Here is a 10173-nt window from a genome sequence, read left to right as displayed (position 1 = left end):
CCGTGGAGCTGGGAGCCCGATGCGGGACTCGATCCCGGGACTCTGGGATCATGATCTGAGCCAAAGGCAGTTGCTTAACCAACTGAGCCACCCAGGCGCCCTCAAAAATGAGTTTTTTGAGAAAACGAGTTCATCCCAGAGGAGCCATTTGGGGGAAAAATAAAATTAGATCCCTACTTCATTCCCGGTTTCCAAAATTACTTCCAGGCAGCTGAAAGTTTTCAATATAAAAAAGTGAAACCAGAAGAAAACCTGACATTTTAGAATATATCAGCGTGGGGGAGAATAATGGACATTGTGAAAAAGAGAGCGGAGGCGGTGGGGGACGCGGTGATGTTGGTTCCAGTACAGAAGGTAACTTTAAAGAACTAGCACTTGGCGGTCAGGAAGGTGGGGCCTACACTCTGGCCAAGGTGTAACTACAGAGGAGTGACCGGCCTCCCTCGCCGGGACAAGCAGGAGGGTGGAGGCTGCGAGGGTCAGGCCCTCCCACACGGCCTGTCCGGGGGAAATCTCACACACCGTCCGTGGGATCAGCCGCGTAGCTCCGGTATTTGGACTCAGATGCGTATGAAATGCTGTCGGCATAGGGTGTTCATGCCACAGCCTGCCGCAGCCCATTGCTGGAAACCACCTCGGCTCTGGGTAGACGTTTCCGGGGGACAGGCCCCCGCGGTGAGACACGCGAGTGGAGAATGCGCAGGAGCAGAGGGCAGGCGACAGGCACATGCGGGAGAGCACACGGCAGGCCCGGGTTTGCCGCCGTTTCATAGCATCACACGTATGTGTACACGTGTGGCACGCAGCACGCACAGAACAGCTCGGGTCTTGTTCTGCTTTCTTCAGTGGGCTCTGCGCCCGGCGTGGGGCTCGAACTCGCGACCCTGAGACCAAGAGTCGCCCGCTCCCAGCAGCCTGCTGGGTGCCCCTGCTTGGTGCCCCTTGGGAAGGACAAGTCACAAACACCACAGTGGTGGTGGTCTCAGGAGGGAAGAAGAGTGACACCCTCCCTTACCTTAAGAAGTCTGAGTCACGTGCATTTATTAGTCAACATAATTTTAAGGAAAAACACGAAAACAACAGAAAGGGGGTTTATTCAGCCAGACATAAACTCCTTTTGACAAATACAGGGTTAGTTTGGAAATGTCTTACAAGGCGGAGCTCCCGTAGGTCAGGAAGCGCATGCGCGGGCTCCACAGTCATGGACAGACCCATGGGGGCACCCCGTCTCCGCCAGAGTTCTGTCCAATTCCTCTCCACCTTCCCCACAGCACAGTGTTATCGGGATCCCCTGGGATCTTGAATCCCGACATCGTGGCCCCTTACAGGCAGCCAGCGTGGCGGTCAGGTAGGCGAGGTCCGGGTGTCTCGCTCGGGGCCCCGCTGGGGATGACGAGCCACCCACCTTCCCGACCTTCCGGCTCCCCTTCTCTCCTGAGCCTGGATCGGGGTTAAGGGAGGCGGCCCCTTTAAGGACTGTGCGAGGCCCCGCCCTGCGCGGAGGTCAGCTGAGTGTGCGTGTCACATGATTCTGGGGTCTCTTCCGCCCTCTGAAGTTGGGGTCCCATGTGCAGCGGCGAGGGGCCCCGCTGGCGCTGGGGGCGCGGTGCCCCCAGCCCCACGCTCCTCCTGAGCCTGCTGGCGTCTGCAGCCCTGCTCGGCCTGCTGCGGGGCGAGACCCGCCAGGTGAAGGGCTAGAGCCCTGGGCGCTTCAGCAGGCGCTGGCCCGGGAGGGCACCCGGGCTGCAGGGGGCGCAGGGGGCCGCTGGGGCCCACGGGAGCGGGTTGCGGAGGGCAGGGGCTCCCTGTCTTGCCCTGGTGGCCCGGAGGGACCCAGGTGGGCCTTTTTCTCACCCCCCAGCCCTGCGCCCTCATCTGCCCGCCAGGGTCAGGGCATCCGGGTCTCTGTCCACCTCTGCGCCCCTTACCTCTCCCCATCCCCCCAAGCGGCTTCAACCTGTGTCCTTTTCCCTACCCCATGATCCAGGTGTCTCTGGAGGTCATCCCGGACTGGCAGGGCCCCCCCCCAGAACCTGCTACACATCCGGGCGGTGGGCGCCAACTCTACGCTGCACTACGTGTGGAGCAGCACAGGGCCCCCGGCAGCCCTGCTGGTGGCCACCGACACCCCCCACAGCACCCTGGCCGTCAACTGGAGCCGCCTGCTGTCCCCGGAGCCGGACGGGGGACTCACCGTGCTCCCCATGGACAGCGTCCGGTTCTCTTCTGCCGTTGTCTTCACCAGGGTGAGGAGGCTGGGGAGAGCCAGGGGGAGGAGCAGAGAATTCATCGGGGTCCGGGGGGGGGCACTGAAGACTGTCAAAAATGGGACCCCGGGGGTGGGGGTCTGCGAGTGGGTGGGGCTGGTTCAGGTACAGCGGGACGCAGCAAGCCCCTCCCTCGTCACCCCACCCACCAGCTGTTTGAATTTGACGACACCAACACATCGGAGGCGTCCACCAAGCCTCCCGGAAAACCGCATCCCCCGTATTCCCTGGCCGAGTTCTCCTGGGACAACATCACCGACTCTCTGGACCCTGCCACCCTGACTGCCACGTTTCGAGGCCACCCCATTCGTGACCCCACCAGGGCTTTTGCCAACGGCAGCCTGGCCTTCAGGGTAAGGTGTGGGGACTCAGAGGAACACGGAAAGCTGGTGTGTGAGGGTGGGGAGGGCCTGCAGACACAGGCCCCCGCTTCCCGTGCCTCCCCCACTCCAGGTGCAGGCCTTTCCTGGCTCCGGCCGGCCAGCCCAGGCCCCGCGCCTCCTGCATTCGGCGGACACCTGCCAGCTCGAGGTGTCCCTGGTTGGGGCCGCTCCCCGGGGAGAGCATTCCCTGTTTGGGCTGGAGCTAGTCACCCTGGGCCAGGGCCCCGACTGCCCGTCTGTGCGAGAGCAGCGCTCCATCGATGACGAGTACACGCCTGCTGTCTTCCAGGTCAGGCCTCCAGCGGGGTGGGGGCCGCAGGAGGAGCCCGCGGGGCCAGAGGTGCCGGTAACCACGTACCAACCGGCAACTAGTTTAGCAGCTTTAGGTGCTGGTCACTGTGCCTACGAGTGTGGCCTGCGGAGGGCTGGGGAGGGAGCTGAGCACAGGCTTGCAGAGGGCAGGGCTGGGAGGCGCCCGGTGCTCCCGATCCAGCTCCCCTTTCTACGGAGGAGAGATGGAGGCTCTGTGCAGGTGGCCTTCGGTCCTGGAGGTGGGCCCAGGCCCCAGGCCAGCTAGTGACAGCTGGAGGCCCGGAAGGGTCGGCACAGGGTGTCGTCCTCATCCTGTTGTTTTTCGTTCTCCCCAGTTGGACCAGCTGCTGTGGGGATCCCCCCCATCGGGCTTCATGCAGTGGCGGCCAGTGGCTTTCTCCCAGAGGCAGAGGGGCCGGGATTCGGCCCTGCCCTGCCAAGCCTCCCCACTGCGCCCCACCTCGGAGTACCCTCTCCCACAGTCCCCCATTGTCCGAGCCTTCTTTGGGTCCCAGACCAACTTCTGTGCCTTCAATCTGACCTTTGGGACTTCCACAGGCCCCGGCTACTGGGACGAACGCTACCTCAGCTGGTGAGGGCCAGGGCAGGGCTGGGGCCCTGGGAGTAGATGTGGGGAAGCCCAGCCTCCCGGTCTTCCCACCTAACCTGCTGGCCTGTCTTTCCCACTCTATTTGCCCTAGGTCAATGCTTCTGGGCATGGGCACTCCTCCGATGGACAGCTTGTCCCCGCTCATCTTGGGCATCATGGCGGTGGCCCTGGGGGCCCCGGGGCTCATGTTGCTGGCAGGAGGCCTGTTTCTGCTGCTGGGCCACAAGCAGTGCTCCGAATACCAGCCTGTCAACTGAGGCCCGCTCGCTGGGACGGGGGATGTGCACTTCTGGGCCTGCCTCGCCGGTCTGCCGAATGGAGGGTCAGCTGCTCCCTTCTCCATCCGGCTTCCCTGCAGGACCTCAGAGACCACCCCCAGGGGTGGCTTCCTTCATCCTCCGGGGAGGGACCAGCGACAGGGTGATTGCTAGAGGTGGGGAGGGTCCCTTGGCGATCCCTTCCCACCCCTCGAGCCCTGTTTCCCGGGATGGGACTCGGGCCTAATGAGAGGCCTTCTGACTGGCTGGCCACTCTGGAAGGGATGAAATAGACTCTTTTTTCCCCCCAAGGGCTCGTCTGTCAGTGTGCGGGTTTCATGGGTGCGGGGGAGAGGGTGCTGGTTCCAGGAACCGAAGGCTGAGGTGTGGGCATGGGAGGTGTCGGCAAGGGAGGCCGTGTGCGGTCCCCTCTCTTCCCTCCAGCACGCCCCTCTCTGTCCTGTGGGGCAGGGGGTTCTGGACCAGTTGGCTCACACCAGGGAGGGACACCTGAGAGTGGGGTTCAAGCACGAATAGTGAGGGAGGACCATGGCGGTCATTTATTGTCACGCACATGTTCACACAGGGTCCACATCGGCCACCACACCCTGCAGGCACCCCAGCCGCCATGTGCGTGGGCGCACGCACACACACCCCTGCCCCTCTCCGGACGGAGGCTTCCCCTCCCCTCTGCAGTTTGGAGGTGGGGGGTTGGGGGCCTGACTGGGTCAGAAGGGAGCAGGTGGCAGCTCTGGGCTGGGGCAGCTTCGATCACCTTGACCGAAGCTAAAAGTCCTACAGGGGCCCATGGTGGAGGGTCCTGAACCCAGGCCCGCAGGAAGGTTTCTGCCAAACGTGCAAGTCCCGTGTGATCGAATGCCCAGGCTTTACCTTGGGCACGGGCAATACTGCCCGTCTCCCTGTGGCCCGTAGCACAGAAATGGTCAGTCAGCGGAGGCTCTGCCTGCGCGGCCTCACGGGCGCTGGAGCGTGGGGCGGAGGCCAGCACAGGGGGTCCTGGAAGCAGTGCCAGGGGTGGGGGGTGTTGCTCAGGAGGGAACGATGCCCATGCTCCCTGTGCCAGCCCTCAGCCTGCAGAAGGGGCATGGCCGTCCACCTCTTCCCCTGCAAGAAATCAGCTGAATTCCCTCCCGACAGCCGAGGGCTCCCAAGGTGAAAGGGGGGAGAGCAGGGGACAGACGGGAAATCCTGGGGCTTGTCCCCCGAGGCACTGAGGCTGGGGGGAGCCGAGTGGGGGCCTCAGCCCCAGGGACGAGGCCTGAGGTCCAAGGCCGAGCGGGCGTGATCGGGGTAGTCCAGGCGGCTCTCGGCAATGGCGAGCACGCGCTCGGGCTCCACCACGAACATGTAGTACAGGTTCCACACCAGCATGGACAGCAGCGGCAGGAACGTGAGGCCGTAGCCAAAGCCTCGAAAGGAGCGGCCCACGGCCAGGGTCAGCCAGTATATCAGCCTGGGGGCGGCAGGGAGAGGAAGCTCGTCAGCTGGCTGGCTTGCGGGCTGATGGGGGGCGGCGGACACGACACGATGTAGGCCCTAGTGTGGACATCCCACATCTCCAGGAGGCCCTCGTCATTCCCTCCCTCTCTGCTGACTTTCCAAATTTAAGTCTAAAACTTCAGCGTAGGTGGGATACCTTTCTGCGGTTCAAAATGCAAAGGCACCAGCGAGTACGGTGAAATGTTCCCCGTCCCGATCCCGGGTCTCAGCCACCCGCCTCCCCTCCACCCGCCTTCAGACATCCAGGAACCCCACGGCCTGGAGGTCAAGGCTTTATGTGCAGATGAGCAAGCACAAGGTGGATGTCCTTTTCCCATTATGAAGTTCGGTAGCACACCGTACGGACCGTCCGCGCCACTGCCTGTCCTGATTAGGGTTGTAGCCATACATCACGCACTTCCTCGTCTCTCACAGCCGGACTGTACCCCACTGTACTGGTTTCTTATTTTGCAGATGAAGAAACAAAGACTCTAAAGGGATTAAGTAGAACTGGTCCAAGGTTGCACATCAGGGAAATAGTAAAACTGTGATTTGAACCCAAGCCTGATCATCACCCTCTCTCCTGCCATGTTAGAGGACAGAGGGGAAAAGAGTAAGGAAGCCGGCTTCAAGAGGCCTGGAGCCAAAGGGATAGGTCTCTCCGCTCTTGGAAGATCCATCCCAAATACACACCCCTAGTGCCAGGAGGACAGCAGCCTCTTGTCACATGAAGGACCGCTCGCCACAAAACGCCCGTGCCTCCACTCTCACCATGGGACGGAGAAGAGCCTCGGCCTCGGGCTGCCAGGTGCAGCGGGACACTAGGTTCCAGCGGCTGAGCCCTCCCTGAGCACCAGACTCCCGAAAGCTCTCTGCGTGAAGTCCCTTGTTGAAGCCCCACACTCCGCAGAGGGTGAAGCCAGGCACGAGTGTTGAGCACCTTGCAGGTGGTAGGGAAGGAAGGGCCCTGGGGGGACACACGGAGGGGCTGTGTTCCAGGCCCCATGGCTGCTGGCGGGCGTCCCCTGACCTGCTGGGCTTCCCTCGCCGTGAACCGGGTGAGAAGGGCCAGACAAGCGCCATGTCTGCTTAAGCCAGCTTCCGTCTGAGGCCGGCGCTCCCCAGGATGGACACGGGGACATGGGAGGGTGAGTGACACAAGTAGGAACACGTTCATCTGGGGGGGAACATCTGGGAGAAAACAGGCTGCAAGACGGCCGGGAGGCTGGTGGGACAGACGGCCACTGGACTCCCAGTCAGAAGGACGGCACACGGATGCTAGCTCAAGAGCAAGAATGTTCTAGCACTTAAAGGGACCAGGAATCCTGCATGAAAAGTAACAAAAGGAGGGATGCCTGGGAGGCTCAGTCGTTAACTGCCTTTGGCTTGAGTCATGATCCCAGTGTCCTGGGATCGAGTCCCACACTGGGTTCCCTGTTCAGGGGGGAATCTGCTTCTCCCCCTCCCTGTCACGCCTCCTGCTTGTGTGCATGATCTCTCTCTCTCTCTCTCTCTCTCTGACAAACACAAGCTTTAAAAAAAAAAAAGTAACAAAAGGAAATACATTAGGGAAAAAAACGAAAAGATCTGCATGTGCCTTCAGAAATTCAAAAGTGCTTTCTGGGTAAGCAGCAGTTCACGTGGAAACGCCCCACAGGGTTTCAGGTGACTTCCAGACGAAAGCAGAGGAACGAGAGCCAACGTGGCTCCACGCTTACGAGCAGGAGGCCAGTGCCAGTGACCGCCGACAAGCAGGAGGCTCTCTGGCCAGAGAGAAGGTCACAGGACACTGAGGCAAAGGAACTGTGGGCGGGGGGGCAGGGTGCTGGAGTGGGGACATGGAGCGCTGGTGTCTAATACCTGAACGGTCCTGGGCAATTCCAGAGTCAAAGTCAGGACAGCAGTTTGTAACACAAAGACAAGACTCTCTAGTAACTGGGGCCTTTACACAGACATGGAACTGCGCATCGGTCACAGGGGGTGTCTAACTAGAGGCCAGCGGGTGGGAGGTTGATGGAGGTGACACCTGGCAGCCTTTCCAGTTTTGGGTTGGTCCTTGGCTCTCTAAAACAACTTCCTTTGGGAACACAGGGCGGATCACCTGCTCCAGGTGAGGTCAGGTGCAGGCGGAAAGCGGACTCACGTTGCAGGGGGCACATCCGGGCTAATGCGGAATCCCGAGGGCTCCCTGCCCCCGTCTCCCCAGACAAAATGCCGGGGTCCCTCCAGCACCACCCCCTCCCCCAGCCCCATCCCCCGGCCAGCTCACCGGGAGACGGCAAAGAGACCGGTGAGCAGGGGGAGCAGTTTGAGGGTCTCCTGGGGCAGGTAGGTGGAGAGCACGGCCAGGTTGAAGAAGTACAAGATGAAGAGCTGCACCGACTGGGCCACGTAGCGCCGGTGGATCTCCACCTCCCGCCGTGGCTCCCCGAACGGCCGCAGGGCCGAGAAGCACAGCAGGCTCAGCCCGTACACCAGCAGCCCTGGCGGATCGGAGAGCGCGCATGGTCGGCCCGTGAGCTGCGGGCTGGAAGCGGGGGAGGGCTCGCGGGGTGGGGGGCGGCGTGGACCCTGGTGTGCGCTGGGCGCAGGGGACCCGGGGAAGGGGAGCTCCCGACCCCCGGCCAGCTCACCCAGTATGATGGGGAAGGTGGCAAAGACCCCGCAGCGCAGCGTGTAGATGAGGCGGGAGCTCATGGTAGGCAGCCGCGGGGCGTCGAAGGGCAGGAAGGCGTAGGCCCCGTACAGCAGGCAGGGGAAGAGAACGAGCGCGGCTCCCACCGAGGCCACCGCCCTCAGCCCCTCCCGGCCTCCGCAGCCCCCGCAGCCCCCGCAAGTGTGGCCCTGCGGCCTCACCACGGCCTCGGCCCACTTGCGCTCACAGGGCTCGGGCTGGGTGGGCCGGGTGGGCAGGCAGGCCCGGCGGCCCTCGCCCTCGCCGGCCTCACAGCGCGCAGCCGGGTCCCCCTGGGGCCGCCGCTCGATGCACTGCAGGTCAATGGGCACGAAGGCCCGGGCCGCCTTCTCGGGCACCAGGTTGGCATCATCTTCGGACAACTCCTCCAGCTTGGGGGGTGGCTCTGACCGGAGGGGCTCCGGCTCCATGTCCCGCCACCCGGGGGGGTCTGGGAACAGGGCACTGGGCGGGGGGCCGGTCTCCCAGGGCAAGGTGGCCGCCTCGCTCACTGCGCTGTCAAGACCATCCTCAGGTCCCTCTCCAGCCGTGGTAGACCCAGCTGAGGACCCCACCTTGGAGGACGCAGCTCCGTGGGTCTCGGCCTCACCTTCCCCTTCTGGCTGCCGGCCATTGGGGACCAAGGCCTGGGGTGGGCTCTTCTCCGGGGCCTCAGACCCCTTCACTTCCAGCAGGGCCAGGGTCTCGGGTTCTGTCATCCTGGGGCTCACTCCTGGGGTCTACCATGAGGGCCTACCACCCTGGAGGGAGCAGACGAAAGATCTGTCAGAAGTTCCTGGTTTCTGGCCCTCAGGACAGGTTGATAGAATCAGAACTGTCTGGGGCAGCTGGTCTCATGGGCTTTGGCCTCTTCTGGGACCTTAGGGAGAACATGGGGCCAAGAAAGGTGTTGAAAAGAAGGAGGTGGGAGGGAAGTGAGCAGCTGAAATGGAGACACCCTTTCCGCGTCAAATGCTACCCAGCAGGAGAGGGTGAGTCAGGGGGCGCAGGCGCTGGCAGCTATGGCCTCGGCCAGCTCCCACCCACACCGTCTACTCCCTCCACCAAAACCCCTGGGGTCATAGCCACCCTCATGCAAAAACAGGAGGACGAAAGGGTTTCTAGAGCTTTGCCAGGAGCTCCCTTCCCAACAGGGGCCTCACTGTCCCTCCATCTTCAATCCTCCCCTTCTTCTTGTCGATTCCTGCTTGGAACTCTCCTGGTAACTGATACCACTGATCTGCCTACAACTCTGTCCCAAGGATCTGGCAGCGGCCGTGCGCCCTGCTCCTTTGTCTCCAACGTGGGCACCTGGGCAGTCTCCACTCTCTTCACCAGCCCCTGTCCTCTGTCCTCCATCTCCAGAGGGCCTGGGGCTGTCCCTTCTGAGTTCTAGGTCTAATCATGGCTGTTCCCCATGCCTCCTCTCCTTTCTCCCCTCCCTGTTTTCTCCATCTCACTCCTGCTGGATGGGGCTGGGTCCCTTCCCCCCACCTCCTCAAGCCTGCCTTCCCTGCCTTCCCCCCACCTGCCTCTAGCCATGTAGACCCATGATACCCTCTTACTTTCCATCTGGAGAGACGGAGGGTCCCCAATGTCTGGGAAGGAGCTGCCCGGCTCCCTGCTGGCTGTGCAAGTGTTCCTCTCAGTCTCTCTCCCTATACCTGTGTCTCCAAACCTGTCTGACCAGAGCAGGTGGGGCCCGGATTAAAGGGGCAGGACCCGCCCTGCTGAATCTGCCGACAGAAAAAGCATTGGCAGAGGACGTCGTCATCCTTTCTGAAAGTGGGGGTGCAGCTGGGTGTAAAGGGGAGCGTGAGGTCCAGGCACATGGGATGTGTGGGAGCCTGAAGCTCGGCAAAGCAGAGGGTAAAGAGTGGGTCTGTACGTGAAAGGGTGCTTGGAGTAGGTTGGGAGACCCAGAAAAGAAGTGGAATTTCTACCGTTATCCATGAATATTTGTGGAGCACCTGTTTCTAGTCAGGCACTATTCTAGGCACAGACATAGGAGACAAGATGACAGGCAAGGTCCCTGCCCTCCAGAAGCTTGTTGTATTGGGGTTTCAGGTAATGAAGAGCCTAACCTGTCAGACAATTAGAGAAAAACCTCTTAGCCAAGATGACATTTGAGCTGTGACCTCATGGGAAATAAGGAGTGTCCTAAGGAGGG

General features: G+C 61.9%; 2 protein-coding genes across 2 annotated transcripts; one reads left to right on the top strand and one right to left on the bottom strand.

The window, feature by feature from the left end:
* Positions 1–1545: 1545 nt before the first annotated feature.
* LOC111138925 (glycosylated lysosomal membrane protein) lies at positions 1546–3891 on the top strand. The gene is given in 7 exon segments (XM_022490923.1): positions 1546–1686; positions 1988–2020; positions 2022–2246; positions 2420–2620; positions 2721–2939; positions 3298–3554; positions 3664–3891. Coding segments are annotated over 7 exon segments (1221 nt in total). The 5' UTR covers positions 1546–1566; the 3' UTR covers positions 3830–3891.
* Positions 3892–4846: 955 nt separating this feature from the next.
* Positions 4847–9162, bottom strand: LOC111138974 (transmembrane protein 79). The gene is made up of 3 exons (XM_022491029.1): positions 7963–9162; positions 7599–7812; positions 4847–5303 (listed from the first exon to the last, which is right to left on the bottom strand). Exons 1-3 carry the CDS (start codon positions 8720–8722, stop codon positions 5090–5092), a joined length of 1188 nt encoding a protein of 395 aa, XP_022346737.1. The 5' UTR covers positions 8723–9162; the 3' UTR covers positions 4847–5089.
* Between the last annotated feature and the right edge of the window lie 1011 nt (positions 9163–10173).

The sequence above is a fragment of the Enhydra lutris genome, unplaced genomic scaffold (assembly GCF_002288905.1).
Source record: "Enhydra lutris kenyoni isolate GAN:26980312 unplaced genomic scaffold, ASM228890v2 scaffoldscaffold94, whole genome shotgun sequence".
Classification (NCBI taxonomy): Eukaryota; Metazoa; Chordata; class Mammalia; order Carnivora; family Mustelidae; genus Enhydra; species Enhydra lutris.
This window is presented reverse-complemented; position numbering and strand designations above follow the sequence as displayed.

Coding starts and splice junctions, on each gene's coding strand:
- LOC111138974 (XM_022491029.1), bottom strand. CDS start 8,722: ATGACAGAACCCGAGACCCTGGCCCTGCTGGAAGTGAAGGGGTCTGAG. Junction 7,813..7,962: donor CACCTTCCCCATCATACTGG/GTGAGCTGGCCG, acceptor CCGATCCGCCAG/GGCTGCTGGTGTACGGGCTG. Junction 5,304..7,598: donor GGTCTCTTTGCCGTCTCCCG/GTGAGCTGGCCG, acceptor TGCCGCCCCCAG/GCTGATATACTGGCTGACCC.